This window comes from Arachis duranensis, chromosome 6 (genome assembly GCF_000817695.3).
Source record: "Arachis duranensis cultivar V14167 chromosome 6, aradu.V14167.gnm2.J7QH, whole genome shotgun sequence".
Taxonomy (NCBI): Eukaryota; Viridiplantae; Streptophyta; class Magnoliopsida; order Fabales; family Fabaceae; genus Arachis; species Arachis duranensis.
In genome coordinates, this window is record NC_029777.3 from 24,511,217 (window position 1) to 24,528,387 (window position 17,171).

The following is a 17,171-nucleotide window of genomic DNA, read 5'->3' on the forward strand; positions in this document are numbered from 1 at the left end:
ATTGACAACCACTTCCGTTCTACATGCAACAGAGCTTGAATGTGTATCTCTTAGATTCTCCAACAGAATCTTCGTGGTATAAGCTAGATAGATGGCGGCATTTATGAGGATCCGGAAAGTCTCACCTTGTCTGTGGTATTCCGAGTAGGATTCCGGGATTGAATGACTGTGACGTGCTTCAAACTTTAACTTGCTGGGCGTTAGTGACAGACGCAAAAGAATCAAGAGATTCTATTCCAGTAGGAGCGGGAACCAACCAGTGATTAGCCGTGATGTGACAGAGCGCGTGAGCGTAGTTTTCACTGCGAGGATGGGATGTAGCTTTCGGCCAGGTGATGCCTCCAGACGATTAGCCATGCGAGTGACAGCCGCAGAGGACCATTTTCCCGAGAGGATTCAAAGTAGCCATCGTCGTACAGTGAACCCCTATACACAGCTTGCCATGGAAAGGAGTAAGAAGGATTGAGTTGAAGCAGTAGGAAAGCAGGCGTCCATGAGCCATGCAGTATCTCCATATGCTTATCTGAAATTCCTACCAATGAACCTGCATAAGTATCCCTTTTATTATTTCTTTTTATTATTTGATTTTCTAAATTCCATAATTTTATCTGCCTAACTGAGATTTACAAGGTGACCATAGCTTGCTTCATACCAACAATCTCTGTGGGATCGACCCTTACTCACGTAAGGTTTATTACTTGGACGACCAAGTACACTTGCTGGTTAGTTGAACGGAGTTGTGTCCACTCGTGCCAATTTCAAATTCCATAAAAGTACAACTTAAAGAATAGTGATCACAATTTCGTCCACCACTTTCTGAGTAGGCTCGAGAATTGTTTTGATGTCACGTGCGATCTGTAGACGTAGTAACGTGATGTGTTAGTTCTTTAAGACGTGATATGTGTATACAGAAGTTGAAGAGGTATGTGTGCAGCGTTATGAGTTGTGGGTGTTTTGTCCCTTGCGAACAGGGCTTGCGATCGTTAGGCTTATGATCGGTTATGGGGATTGAAAAGTGCTTGACAGAGTTGGAAAGTTGAAGCCTTGAGGTTGATATGAGATTAGTGTACGGATGTTAAGCATGTCATTTTAACCCCATCATGTTTTATAGCTTTCGATGCCTTACTTTACTATCACATGTTTGAACCATGTCATCTTTGCTTTGTGAACGCCTATCTTGATTTGCACCCTATTTTGGCACCTCAAGTTTTTGCGAGGCATTGAGATCATATGACCTTGTGCATTGAGCCTATCTTGTAACGTTTGCTTTATAATCACACTCCTACCTTTGTATCTTTATGCATACGACCATCCAAGTATTTGAAAATCGTATATATATTTATATGTTGAGATATATTTTTGCTTTTTCCTTAAATGTGTTCAAGGGTGAACTGTTATGAAATTTTTTTCGTTTTGTACCAATTTTCGAGGGCGAAAATTTTTATAAAGTGGGTAGAATGTAAGACCCAAAATCTTTGAAAAAGGGTTATCATTAGCTAATTTCAAATTCTGTATTTCTGTAGCTTTAATTTCAAAAATTATCTTATTAAAGATAATTAGAGCGAGTTTTGATTTATTGAATTTGAAATAAAGTGAGATTATTATCCAATTTTATCATTATTGGATTATTTTCTATATTTAAATTATAAAGTTGATAGTTATGAAATAATAAGGATTTTATATGATTTGGATTAAATAAGTAATATTTTAAATATTAATACTGCTATTTTGGAAAATGAAGAAATTAAGTATATTACTTCTAATTACTTGATTTGGACCTTTTATTGAAAATAATTTGTGAAAGTGATGAACAAATAGTATTTTCTATAGATAATTAGTGTTGGATTTAATTGAGTTTCAATTACTATATAATCCCTATTTTTAAGTGAAATTACAAAATTACCATTGTACCTAATTTTACCCTAATCCTAAAACTCAACACACACAACCCTAACCCTGAAAACCCTACCTAGTAACTCAGTTCCCCTGACCCGATACACACTAGGGTACCTAATGCCACAGCATCAGCAGCTGTAAACTAATCAAAGGAAAGAAAAGAAGAAGGGGAAGCAGGGGAGGGGTTTTGTGGAATCAGGGAAGAGGGGAGAAGAGGGAGGCAGCGCGGTGGGTGCCACTGCCACCGTCGCTAACAAAGGGGAGGGGAGATCCAAACGAGAAGGGAGAGTGACGCTGATAAACCACTATTTTATGGTTTATCTTGTGCTCAATTGAGTGGATTTTATCAATCTTTCATATACTTATTCATACTAATTGCATGAGGTTATGTTTTCCTTCCAGATTTTATGTTATGATTGAAAACATGTTTCTTTGGCCTTATATTTGCTAATATTAATCCTCTCTTATTACCATTAGATACCGTGATATGTGTGTTAAGTGATTTCAGGGATTACAGGGCATGAATGGCTCAGAGGATGGAAAGGAAGCATGCAAAAGTGGAAGGAATACAAGAAGTTGAAGAAATTGCTAAGCTGTCCAGCCTGACCTCTTTGCACTCAAATGACCATAACTTGAGCTACAGAGGTCCAAATAAGATAGTTTTAGTTGCGTTAGAAAGCTAACATCTGGGGCTTCGCAACAATATATAATTTGCCATAGCTTCCTCGAAGTTAGGTGATGCAAACGCGTGAATGACACGCCCGCATCGCATCTGCAAAATCACAATCCACGCAAACGCGTGGATGACGCCTCCGCGTCACTTTGCCGCGACCTGTACGAACCAGATTTCACAATCAGTGACTTCTGAGTTGTTTCTGACCCATTTTTGACCCAGAAAATACAGATTAGAGGCTATAAAGTGCGGGAATCCATTAATTCAACATCATTCATTCATAATACACACTTTTCATAATTTAGATGTAGTTTTTAGAGAGAGAGGCTCTCTCATCTCTCTTAGGATTTAGGATTAGGATTTTTAAAACTTAGAAATATTTTCATCTTCTTCAAATCTCAGGTTCAATTTTCCTTTCTTATTTATTTTCTTTTTTACTCTCAAATAATTTAATGTTTGTATTACTTATGTTTCCTTTTTGGCTTATGAGCCATTCATGTTAGGATTTTCTTTATTTAATATAATTTGAGGTATTTCAAACTCATGATTGCTTTTTCCTATTTTTAATTTAGATTATTTACTATTGGCTTTAATTGATTAATTGGAGACTCTTGAGTTATCAAACTCATCGTGATTGATATTTGCTATTTTTGCTAATTGAATTGAATTCCAATAACTCTAGTCCTTTCTTAGGAATTGACTAGGACCTGACGATCAAACTAATTAGTCCACTTGACTTTCCTTTGCTTTAATAAAGGTTAACTAAGTGGGATTAAAACTCAATTCTCATCACCATCGATAAGGATAACTAGGATAGGACTTCCAATTTCTCATATTCTGCCAAGAGTTTATTTTATAGTCATTTATTTATTTTACTTGTCAATTAACATACTTCTTCCTTACTTTTAAAACCCCCAATTTACAAGACCCATAACCAATAATAAGAACATACCTCCCTGCAATTCCTTGAGAAGACGACTCGAGGTTTGAATACTTTGGTTATCAATTTATTTAGGGGTTTGTTATTTGTGACAACCAAATGTTTGTACGAAGGGATTTTCTATTAGTTTAGAATCTATACTTACAACGCGACTATATTTTTATAAAATTCTTTACTAACAAAAATCCTAACGTCAAAATGGCGTCGTTGCCAGAGAATTGCAAACGTGTGCCTTATTATTGGTTATTGTAAATATTTTTCTTTTACTTGTTTCTTTGTTTTTGTTTTCCCTTCTTATTTTTGATAGCCACTATGAATTCTCAGCCCTCTCGCTTTGAGTTTGGTTCTAATTTTGTTGAAAGGAATGGAAGCTATAACAGGACTATGCATCACGGTCAAAGCAATCAAAGATGGATGGAGCCAAGAGGATCTGATCAACCCTGTAGGCAACAACACCCTCCTAGATATCATGGACAAAGACCATTCTACAATGCATACCCAACTGATAGATTTGGTGGACCCCTTGTAGCTACCAACAAGCCCCACCCAATGCTCAGAGACCACTCTCTCAACATAACTTCGAACCACCACACTCACAAGCTTCTTTTCACCATTCGCCACCATATGATCCTTATCCGCCCCAACGCCAATCCAATTACTCCCAAGAACCACCACTCCCCTATGCACCATGTCCATATCCATCAAGCCAAGAATCACAGGTTCGCTTCGAAGAATCAGTAAACCAATTTAATGCAACCCTTCATCAACTGGAGCAAGTAATAAATCAATTATCTTCCAGACGTTCAGTCCCTCAACAAACCCCCATGGCTTCATGTGGAGAATCTAATGAAGAACGCAGCACAAAGAAGATGCTAGAAACTCCAGTGGAAAACATAGAGCATAACTTCGTACTGGAACAAGTAGAGGACGCTATCATTGTAGAAGAAGAGTTGGTTGAAGATTTAGGAGATGCCGAACCTCCGCAGGAATCCAGAGTTGTGGAGAATTCCGTCAAGAATGTTACAATTGACGCTAAAGAAGATTTCGCACGGCCTCCAATGCAGATATCTTATGAAGAACTAGACGGAATGACCCAAGACTCGAGTTTTCTTGATGATGATAGTCACCACTCAAGTTCTCCTAATAATGAACTTGCATCCACAAGTGAATTCTTTGAGATCGAAGAATCTTCCCCAAGTGAATATGAAGATGACGCAGAGGTAGACTTTTTTCAACCTCCCAGTTATGACTCAAGTGATGAGGAAGATATCGAAGACTTTGATCAAGACATGGTTGAAATGGAAGAAATTTGCAAAGAAGTGGATGAATTCACTGAAGACCACAAGGGAATAGAGCTTGCAGAACTACTAAAAACACCGATCCCAAGGCCATTACCACCCAACACAAACTTCAAGTGGGTAAAATCCTTGACCTTTCTCTTCAATTTTCCACTTGAATATGGTTTGCTTGAAACAGATGGCCAGCTTAGAGCTCTTTGTGGCTTTAAGAGCAAAAGGGAAATGACTTGCACTCAGAGCTGGTATGCAAGATTCAATGAGGCTTCACACTTCAATTTGAGGTGCAAAGATTGGTGTCAAGCTCAATCGAAAGGATCTCGGAAGCTGTTTGGTCACTGCAGTGAGAATTCAGATTACTTATCACCCAACTAGAAAAATGTAGATCAAGACAAACACAGGTGTAAAAGTAGAGTTTGGGATCCTGGAATCCACTCCGACATTCAACACTTCGAGAGCCTGGAAACCTGCTTGAGACTACTCCAGAGCTTTATGTGCCTTATTTGGGACCCCGGAGGATGCTGGCATTCCAAACACTGGAGGAGATTCCTAGATCAGTACAAGTATAAGCCACCAGAACAGGGAGCTCACCAAATGTCCAACTTAAGGACTTTAAATAAAAGTGCTAGGTGGGAGACAACCCACCATGGTATGATCGTTCCTTTTTCAGTTTTCATTTTAGTCTGTTTTGTTTATTTTTGAGTTTTGATTGAGCTTGAAATCATGCATATCATTCATATTAGCACTGTATTCTGTATTTTGCATTAAAAAAAATTCACGCACGCGACGTGTAAGCGTCACCGACGCGTCCGCGTCGTATGTGCATTGGGAAGAAAATAAATTGAACAGAGAGTCACGCGAAAGTGTGGCTGGAGGCGTGCCTTTGGCACAAATTGGTCCACGCGACTGCATCGCTGACGCGTCTGTGTCATGTGGGAAAAACGCCTCCCACGCGTCCGCGTCACCCACGCAAACGCGTGCCCTGTAAAATCGACGTAAAAAGGGTGTATGGCCGAAAGTGGAGCTGGAATTGGGCTGGACTCATGCTAGAAGCACAAGCCCTACCACGCGAACGCGTGCCCTATGCGTCCGCGTCGTTCTTTAAATAGGCCATTCACGCGATCGTGTTACCCTAAATTTTGGCAATATGCATATAAAATAGAAAGTTGTGCGTGCGCGAGGCTGCACTTGCGCTGGAGGCACGAACCACTTCACACGAATGCGTGACCTACGCATTCGCATCACTTCATCGATGCACTATCCACGCGACCGCGTTCTCCACGCGTTCACGTCGCCTGCGCCGCATAACTTATCCACATCTGCCATAATATCTTATCTTTTCTTTCCCAATCCTAATTTTTACTTCTCCCTTCTTATTTCTTTCTTCTTATTTCTTTCTTCCTCCTTTCTTACTTTTTTTTCTTTTTTCCATTGGTGTTAAAATTTCTTTTTCAACTATTGCATCTTTTCTTGAATTATTCTGGTGCTCATGACTTGTTTTATTCTAATTGGGTATTATTCTTAAGTCAATGCTAATTTTTATAATACTGATATTCCTTTTACATTGATATACACTTACACTATCTTGCATTACCCACACTCTCTTCCCTATTTTTGCAATTTTTGCACTGTTGATATGCCATTTGCTTTTATTGTTTTCTCACTTACATGTTGTAGCTACTATGTACTTGAGACTCTTATTATTTGGCATTAACACCCATATTCTATTTGTTTTCTATCTTTATTTTTGGGTTACTTTTCTTCTTTTCCCTCTTCTTTCAGGATCGCTACCACGAAGGGAGAGGAAAAGCTTTTTACTGGGGAGACAAACAAGTTCATCTGCTCAATTTTTGGAGAAAAACATCAGTTGAAGCAACCCATCCACCTGCACATCTTAGCATGCACCGAGGACGGTGCAATCTTTAAGTGTGGGGAGGTCGATACCGATCTCCATGGGTTAGTTACTCTTCTATCTCACCACCAATGGTTTATTTTCCTTGTTAGTTGTTGCATTTGCATGTTTGATTGCATATTTAGTTACTACTTGGTTGAAGTAATATTTTCTTTTTCAAGAAAAATTTTTAAAGTATTTCACTAATTTGAATTAAACTTTTTGAAAAACTTGTTTGAAGAAATTTTATTTTGGAACATGGTTTAGAGCTCGAACACACAAAACCAGTGAGATTTTGAGCCTACTTGATTGGTTGCATTTTACCAACCAATATTTTATTTTTGGTGTGTGTTCTTCTCTCTAAAATTGTAATATTTATCTTGCTTAATTCTATATTTCCATTGTTTGATATATGCATGCACTTATATGATTGAGGCCTTGTTTCACTCAGCTTACATACCCATATGGCCTTACCCTTTTATTATCCTTTGCAAACGAATGTTGAGCCTATTTTACCCCTTTGTTCTTTACTTTAGCTCATCATTAACTCTAAGCGAAAAACAATAATGTGGGAAAAGTGGGAAAAGTTGGTTTGGAAACATTTGGTTTGGGAAATTTGTATGTTAGACTTTCTGTGAAAATGCGAAAAATGTTAAAGAACATGTTTATGCATTCAATACCTTAATCATATGCATTTAAAAAAATTAAGAAAAGAAAAATAGAAAAAAAGAGAGAAAAAAAGAAAAGAAAAAAAAGAGAGCAGAAAAATAAAAAGGGGACAAAATGCCCCAAAGTAAATGGCAATAGCAATGCATATGTACTGTACTCAAAACTTGGAATGCATAAATATGTAGTAAACGCAGTTAATGAGTAGTTATTGATTTTATATTACATGGATTGTCCTAAGTTAGGTGGAAAGTTTATGTTAATTAAGGATTCAGGTTTTAGTCCACTTGGCCAAACACAATCCTACCTTGACCCTAACCCCATTACAACCCTTAAAAGACCTCTTGATTTGTGTATTAGTGCATTAAATTTTTGTTGATTGTTAGATGAAGAGCAAGCTATAGGAAGCAAGATTAGTAGAGAATTGAGAGAATTGACCCTAGATACTTGAGAGTTAGAATGATATACACTACCAGTAAGGGTTCAGTGCTTAATTCTATATTCCCTGCTTTCATGAGCTATCTTCTTCTTGCAAGTTATTTGTATTGTATTTTGTGATTTGAATTAGTGAAATCCAGTTCATATTTGTTCTTGAAAGATTTATTTACTTTTTCACCAAGTAGGTAGAATTATCTTTGCATGTAGTTGCATTCATATAGATAGGTTGCATTTCATACATTCTATCATTCCTCTTCACTCCTTTATAGAACTCTTAAGCTTAGCATGAGGACATGCTAATGTTTAAGTGTGGGGAGGTTGATAAACTACTATTTTATGGTTTATCTTGTGCTCAATTGAGTGGATTTTATCAATCTTTCATACACTTATTCATACTAATTGCATGAGTTTATGTTTTCCTTCCAGATTTTGTGCTATGATTGAAAACATGCTTCTTTGGCCTTATATTTGCTAATATTAATATTCTCTTATTACCATTAGATGCCGTAATATGTGTATTAAGTGATTTCAGAGATTACAGGGTATGAATGGCTCAGAGGATGGAAAGGAAGCATGCAAAAGTGGAAGGAATACAATAAGTTGAATAAATTGCTAAGCTGTCCGGCTTGACCTCTTTGCACTCAAACAACCATAACTTGAGCTACAAATGTCCAAATGAGATGGTTTCAGTTGCGTTAGAAAGCTAACATCTGGGGGCTTCGCAACGATATATAATTTGCCATAGCTGCCCCGAAGTTAGGTGATGCAAACACGTGAATGGCGCGCCTGCATCGCATCTGCAAAATCACAATCCACGCAAACGCGTGAATGACGCCTCCGCGTCACTTTGTTGCGACCTGTACGAACTAGATTTCACAATCAGCAATTTCTAGGCTATTTCTGATCCAGTTCTTGGCCCAGAAAACATAGATTAGAGGCTATAAAGTGGGGAAATCCATTAATTCGACATCATTCATTCATAATACACACTTTTCATAATTTAGATGTAGTTTTTAGAGAGAGAGGCTCTCTCCTCTCTCTTAGGATTTAAGATTAGGATTGTTAGAACTTAGAAATATTTTTATCTTCTTCAAATCTCAGGTTCAATGTTCCTTTCTTATTTATTTTCTCTTTTACTCTCAAATAATTTAATGCTTGTATTACTTATGTTGCCTATTTGGCTTGTGAGTCATTCACGTTAGGATTTTCTTTATTTAATATAATTTGAGCTATTTCAGACTCATGATTGCTCTTCCCTATTTTTAATTTAGATTATTTACTATTGGCTTTAATTGATTAATTGGAGACTCTTGAGTTATCAAACTCATCGTGATTGATAATTGCTATTTTTACTAATTGAATTGAATTCCAATAACTATAGTCCTTTCTTAGGAATTGACTAGGACTTGAGGATCAAACTAATTAGTCCACTTGACTTTCCTTTTCTTTAGTAAAGGTTAACTAAGTGGGATTAAAACTCAATTCTCATCACCATCAATAAGGATAACTAGGATAGGACTTCCAATTTCTCATATTTTGCCAAGAGTTTATTTTATAGTCATTTATTTATTTTACTTGTCAATTAATATACTTCTTTCTTACTTTCAAAACCCCTAATTTACAAGACCCATAACCAATAATAAGAACATACCTCCCTGCAATTTCTTGAGAAAACGACCCAAGGTTTGAATACTTCGGTTATCAATTTATTTAGGGGTTTGTTACTTGTGACAATCAAATGTTTATACGAATGGATTTTCTGTTGGTTTAGAATCTATACTTACAACGCGACTATATTTTTATAAAATTCTTTACTAACAAAAATCCTAACGTCAGACGCGAAGGAGGGAGATGAGGCCTCACTGCCATCACACTCTATCGCCATTGCGCCGTTGCCTGACCGAGGGAGAAGACCGTCGTGCCTCACTGCCTTGCCACCGCCGAACTCACGCGTAGAGAGAGAGAAGATGTGCAAATGGGAGCCACCGCGGGGAAGCCATCACCGCCTGTCACCGTCGCCGAGCGTGGGGCCTTCGTTGTTCTCCTCGTCGTCGACCAGCTTGTCGCGTCACCGCTGTCGCACCGTCACCGCCCCGTCCTCCTCGTTACAGAGCTAGTCGCCGCCGACCTTCCATAGCCGCCGCATTTCACCGCAGTTGAGGGCGTCTCCACCACCGCACCTTGGCCGACGGTGTTGCCGATCTGTTGCTCCGTGGTGCCTAGCTGGAGCTTCTGTTGTTAAAGACGGAGGTCGGTGGTTGCCGGAAGTCACCATTGTTGTTGCTGCCGAAGGACAGAGAAGTCGTGCTACTGTTTTGGCCGCCAAGAGCAGTCTTGCGGCCGCCAGAAACACCGCCGGAGATGCCGTCACTGGGCTCAGTCACTCCTTGGTTGCGGTTAGGATTTTGTTTTTGGCTTTGGTCCTTTTTGAATTCTTGGAATGCTGTAGTTACTGAATGTTGTTGCAGCTGCCTCTGTCGCCGGAAAACAGCCACCGAGTCCTCTGTTTTGGTAAGAATTTCTAAGTCGAAGGCCTTTTGTCGCTGCTCTGTAAACTTATGCTGAGGCGTTGCGGTGTTGTCCATCATAGGAATGTGGATTCGTGCTTGCATTCCGTGCTCGGAGTTTGCAGCTGCCTCGTTTTGTCATTCCAGTAGGTATTTATGTTTCAGAAATCCTCGCATTATTGTTCTATATGTGTATTAAAGCATTTACGAAATTAATGTTCTTAGGATTTAGTAACTGAGGTTGCTTGTTGTAAATTAAAGCTATTTATGCTGCTGCAAAAATGTGTGGGACTGTGCTTTAAAGCTGCCATTGGTTTGGGTTGAGATGAAAAGAACTTTATGAGGTGTTTGGACTATGGTTTTGCGTTGAGGTAGGGGCGCTTTCCGAAAACTATAGTTTATTATTGGAATTTTTATATATGGATACTGATGTGATGCAATGTGTATTTGGTGATTGTATCGGCCTTATGTATTATTTAATTTTCTCGAAAGCTTATGAATGTTTGTTGGCTGATTTTGTTGTGCGGCTTTGTGAAATGGAATGTTTGGAGTTGATTCTTTAAATATTTGAAATTTGAGTTTAATCCGTTGGGGATTAATTTGAGCTGAGTAGACTCTCTTGATAATGTGAAAGATAGAATACTCTTGAAATTCAGCCTGGTTTGCTTTAATTGATTTGGTTTTGATAAATGATTTGTTGTTGAACCGATTCTTTAAAGCTTTGGAAATGAGTTAAATCGGTTGATATTGAGTTAATTTTGAAATAGTTTCCTTGAGATATGCCACTGAGGCGACTGTTGGATTTAACTTGTTTTTGAATTGATTTCTGGTTTTGAGTTGTTGAAAAGGAATGAGGACCAGTTTAGTTGGGACCCGAACTGGGTGGCAAAAGTCCAAATTTTAGGGGAGGTTCTGCCAAAATTTCTATAAAATCCGAGTCTTTATTGAATGTTGTCTAGAAAAATGATGAGTTAAAGACTTCTACTATTTTATTTGAATTATCAAGAAAAGGATGATTCATGCTTTTGAAATGAATTATTAAAGAGAAAATTGTGATTTAGTCTTGCTTCTTAAGAAAGGCATTGTATCTCTTTCAGGAGGAAGTTATATAGATGAGACTTATGTTTTAAAGCTGTTTTAAATGTGACAAGGGCAATGCCTTTGAAATTGACTTGAGGGTTTCAATTAGAAGAGTTTCAATGACTTTGAAAGAACCTGAATGTCTATTGACAAGTTTCATTTTGAAATGTTTTGAGAAATGTTTTAAGCACTCTTTGAATTTTGAATTCTTGCAAGACTATAACAATTTTGAACAGTTGAAACGTTCTAGAATTTATCATGGGGTTGAAGTTGGTTTTGCCTAAGTAAAGGAAACGGCTTTGAAAGAAGTAAATGATTACGTGACTCGGTTTGGCTTAGATCCTATTTTATTACTCAAATCGGAAAGCCAAGGTTTTAATGATTTTAAATGAATTTGGCAAAATGAGTTATGTTATTCTTCCCTAAAGACTTGGGATTCTACCAGGAAACTTTTGGTTATAAAATTCTATTGTTGGATGGGTGATTTTGAATACTTTGAAATAAATCCTTAACTTGCCATGGTTTTGGAAGTTTTGGAAAGAGTATGCCGAGAGTGGCTTTGTTTTAAAAAGGGAACTCACTTTGAGTAAATTTGGCTTATGAGCCTGAGATGATTTGAGAAATGAGATTTTTAAAGCCAAGGCTAAAAAGAGTTAAAATTTGATTTCAAAGTGAAATGGCTTGAGAAAAGTGATTTATGGCTTAAATACCGGTTTTATGAATTTGATGATGTTGAATGGTGGAAGTATTGTTTTGTTATGGGCCGGAATGGCTGTGTATGATATTGATTTATGGCTAATTGCTGAATGAGTTATAGGCCGTATAGCTGACTATGAATTATGAATTTAAGCCGGATGGCTGAGATGGACGCTGATCCATGGCTGGGACTGAATGAATATATGCTTGAGATACCTGGATAGTAGCAAGGGCTGTGGTTCGTCCCATTTGCTCCAAGTCAGAGACTGTGACGCTGGGTAGTAGCAGTAGTAGTGGTGATTCCACTCGCTCCAGGTTGAGCTTTTGATCACCCGCCTGGGTAGTAGCCGCAGTAGTGGTTATTCCACTGGCTCTGGGTTGAGAGGGTAGTAGCAATGGTGTTGTAGCTCAAACCTACTTGCTCCGCGATGGATGTTTCTGTCCATGGTTTGCTACCAGGACGTATCGGTTTGGCTATATAACTGACAGATGATATCATCAGCCACTAGGACAAGCATTCATCATATGCATCTATGTGACATTGTTTGGGTGTGCATATTGTACGTGGTTTGCCTTTGTGATTAACTGCTAAATTATTCTACTTGCTGTAACTGTTTGTTTGTGCTTGAACTTCTTATCTGTGTTTGCATATGGAACTCTGTTGGATTGTGGTGATTGGTTGATGGTAGGATTGTTTGGGTCTAGGGCCATGGTTAAAATGAGATGGACCAATGATTGATTTCGGTTTTGTGTTTTTGGTTTGGAAAAGTATGAAATGCTAATTTGGTTCAGCATGGTTAAACTTTTTCAAAAGGCTTTTGAGTTTTTGAGAATTGAACGGTTCCTCTTTTAGAAAAGATTTCTAACTTTACTTTTATTGTAAACCGTTGTTTTTTAAAAGAGGCATAAGACGATTATTAGTCACTGGTGCGGTTATCTTCACGTATCCTATTACAGTAATTCCCAAAAACCCTCTACTGAGAACCCTTTCTAGGATGATGTTCTCACCCCCTACATTTTTTCCTTTTCAGGATATGGGCGATGAAGTCACGATGAGTATATTTAATTATTGTTGAGATTTTCTGTATTGCTTAGATTATACTTTAATGTACCCTTGCCTTTATCTTGATAATGTAAGAGGGATAGGAATTGTATTGGATAATACTTGTAATATTATATATATATGGATGTACTCTTTATGAGTTTTGTAAGTTGTATGGTATCTATGGACGTATGTTATCAGATGAAAGTATTTTTGGGAGCGGATTCGTGGTTTAAAGATTTAAACAGGCTCATATTTTAGTATTAAATAGTATAAGTGTCGTCGTAATGTCCGAGCTATCAGAGTCACGCAGCCAGAAGTGTGAGCTTTGGTAGTTAGGGTGTTACAAACTGTGGTTTGAGAATGCATGTCAATTTCATCAAATAAGAAGTGTGATTGGTTGGTGAGGATAGGTGAACAATCTGATTTTGTAAAGATTGAATCACTAGCACACAGAGAAAAAATTCTTATAAAATTGGTCATTTCTTGATGTAAAAAAATCTCTATATTTCAAGTCTATCAGTATAAATTCTTTGGTGTTTGGTTTGAAACCCAAAAAGATGCATTTGCTAGCTCTATTGTCTAGTTTTCTTCGATGTGCTGTTAAGTTAGAAGCAAAATCCAAACATTCAAAAGATTTTAGATTATTTATGTTAGGTAGATTTTGAAATAGGATGAAATAAGGTGATTGATTTTGTAAATTGAAGCTAGGCAATGTGTTTATTAAATGAACTGCATGGCTCACACAAACTCCCAAAAACTTTTGTGCAAATTCGAGCGAGAAATTAGTGCTCTAGTGATGTTAAGCATATGTTAATGCCTTCTCTCCACCACTCCATTTTGTTGTGGAGCTTCCGCACAAGATGTTTGATGTATAATATCTTTTGTGTCAAAAAATTGAATTTGGAGCCACTATCAGTCCTAACTGCCTTAACAGTTTTTCCAAATTGGGTTTTGACACACAAAAAGAATGAAATTTTAAACAAGTGTAGATGTCTCAGACTTTGTTTTCATAAATTTGACCCATGTAAATCTACTCTTGTCATCTACTATTGTGAAAAAGGATCTAAAACCAGAAGTGAAAGTGATTGAGATCGAGCCCCATATATCAAAATGCACTAAATCAAATGTTTCATTAGAAGTCGTTAAGCTAGTACAATATGGTAGCCTTTATTGCTTGGCAAAATGGCAAGTATCATAGGGCCTGTAGCAGTTTTACAATCAATAAAGGAATATAATTTTTGAAGTAAATACAATTTATTAAGTGAAATGTGTCCTAGTTTAATATGCCAAAGATTATTAGAATTGGAAGTGCAGTTGCTACAACTTATGTGAGCCATACTATGTAATGTCTTGAGTTGTTCATTCTTGATGGTGTCATGCATGATGCTATGAGTGAATTGTGATTGTAAATTGAAAGGAGTTATGGAATTTGGAACCAATGCCTTATTTGTGTTGACTACCAAGATATACAGTCCTTCCACCTCTTCAGTTGTGCCAATCATCTTCCATGTATTCAAATCATATATCTTACATCCTTTGTTAGTAAATGAATATTTGCATTGTAAATCTTTAGTAATTTTAAAGACACGGATTGAAGTTAAAGGAAGAGATATATATAATATTTTTGAGATATAAGTGTTTAGAAAAAGAGATGGTGCCTAAAATGGATGTAATGGTTTGTGATCCATCTTGGAGTTTAATTAAAATTGGCTTTATACGATTGTAATTAACAAAATCAGTAAGTTTATTGCATACGTGGTCAGTTGCACCTGAATATAAGATCCAGGATGTGGAGTAAAATGATTTTACTAACAAAAGATGTAAGATGTGTGTGCTCATCGTGAGTGTGTGTGATTGCATACTTGACTCTGAAGATGTGGGTAATTGATGACTTGATTCTAAAGAAGAAAAGGCACCAAGAGTCTATGAGTCTTCCTATTGAAGCAAGGCAATCAATGCTTGTTTCTGTTCTTAAGTGAAAGGGAGCTTAGTGCAATTATCCACCTTCTGCTGAAAAAGAGTGTGCTTGCTGCCATCTTCATTACTAGTTGCAGTTATCACATTCACGGCTATGAAAGCAGCTTGTTGTTGCTGTTTAAGGTGATGTAGAAGGCCATGTTTTTTATAGCAAGCGTCAACCAGATGCCCAGTCTTGTGGCAGTAAGAACAAATTCGAGGAGCTCTTTTTCCTCCTCTTCCACCTCTACTTCTGCTTATTCTTTCTCTACCTCGAGAGATAAAATTCGAAGTAGTAAAGGCAGTAGAATCATTAGCTTGAGCAGCAGATAAGAGAGCTTTCGAGCTAAATGTTTCACAAGTTCCTAGATGTCTTTCTTGTTGCATAAGTAATGAAAATGCATCACTAAAGAAAGTGCACTACATATCTATTTTACTGGTAAGTTCTAACAACACTGAGTCCACATGAACAAGAATCATCACAAGAAATGCAAGTAGAAATAGGTGTAAAATTATCTAAATCTTTTCATATAGCCTTCAATTTAGTAAAATAGAATGTGATACTAAGTTCATCTCGTTTGAGGGAGTACAATTCTTCTTCTAGTTCGGCCACTTTGAACACATCACCTTGGTAGTAGTGATGTCGCAAATCTTTCCATATATCAGCCACATTGTCATTCCATATCACGCTCTGCAAGATTTTGCTACTTAGAGAGGAATGGATCCAAGAAACAACGAAGGTGTTGCATTTTTTTCCATGATGCAAAGCTAACATCAGAGAATGGGGGTTTGGGGAAGCTGCCATCAACGAAGTCCAATTTGTTCTTCCCTTTGAAAGCCAGAGACATCACTCGTGACCATGCATGATAATTGTGAGGTGTAAGAGTAATCGTTACGATTGAAGTTTCAGGATTTTCATCTGAGTGTAAGAAGGGACTAGAAGAATCATGAACAAACTTGTCACTTGAGTGAAATTGTATACCGAAAAATTGGGAGATGAATCTCATAAAATTGTGAAAATCAGAATTTAAGAAGGTGGAATTCGAGTCATTGTTATTGGACTCTAGATTCACCATTGATGATGGATCTTGATTGTTCATCATTTTTTGAAGAATAAGGATTTCATTCTAATCGATTGCAAGATTTGGATGAGTTAAAAAAAGTTAGATAAATCGAATCTTATCACAAATGTTTACTGTACCATGTTAAATTATGGAGAGATCGTGATCAAAATTAAAGAAATGAAAAAATAAGAGAGAAAAAATAAGGTTTAATTACTCTGTTGGTCCTTATAGTTTCGTGAAATTTTCAATTAGGTCTCTATACTTTTTTTCTTTTTATTTAGGTCCCTGCACTAATTTTTTTTTCAATTAAGTCCCTCTTAATAGTCATTGCGTTAATTTTATAAGGACTCAACTAAAAAAAAAGAATTGGTATAGGAATCAAAATAAAAAGAAAAAAAATGTAGGAACCAATTAAAAAAAATTTTTGGTGTAAAGACTCAATTAAAAGAAAAAAAAGTATAAAAACCTAATTAAAAATTTACGAAACTATAAGAACAACAGAATAATTAAACTAAAAAATAAAGGTTCTGAAATATAAATGTGAAGAGGGAAAGTTTAGTTATAATAAAAAAAATAAGAATGATAAATTTCACTGAATACATATTAAGTGTTTTACTTATATGACAGAGCTGGTGCAAACTCAATTCTTACCAAAATAATTAACTAAGCTACCAATAAAAATACTATGCAAGTAAGACCTACTAACATTATTATCAACACATTTTTAATCTAATCAACGACATACAGTATGCTGTATAACAAAATTCCAAATAAAAAGTAACTTGTGATTCTAAACAAAGGAAGTTGTAATAATGCTATAATTTTACCTAAATTATAGATACAGCCTATGGCATAGCCAAGTGTAAGGTCACCTCAAAATTAAGATGCAAATTTTTTTATTTATTATTTAAAAATAAACAATAAATGACCTCGAGAATAAGGCCAAGGAGAACCTTACCTCGATATTACAATATCAAATTATAACTTTATATATATAAATAAATAAATAAATAAATAAATAAAT

At 36.7% G+C, this 17,171-nt stretch overlaps 1 protein-coding gene across 1 annotated transcript; it reads right to left on the bottom strand.

The window, feature by feature from the left end:
• Window positions 1–15,609: 15,609 nt before the first annotated feature.
• LOC107493434 (uncharacterized) lies at window positions 15,610–16,186 on the bottom strand. Its single transcript, XM_016114534.1, has 2 exons — window positions 15,857–16,186; window positions 15,610–15,774 (listed from the first exon to the last, which is right to left on the bottom strand). Exons 1-2 carry the CDS (start codon window positions 16,184–16,186, stop codon window positions 15,610–15,612), a joined length of 495 nt encoding a protein of 164 aa, XP_015970020.1.
• Between the last annotated feature and the right edge of the window lie 985 nt (window positions 16,187–17,171).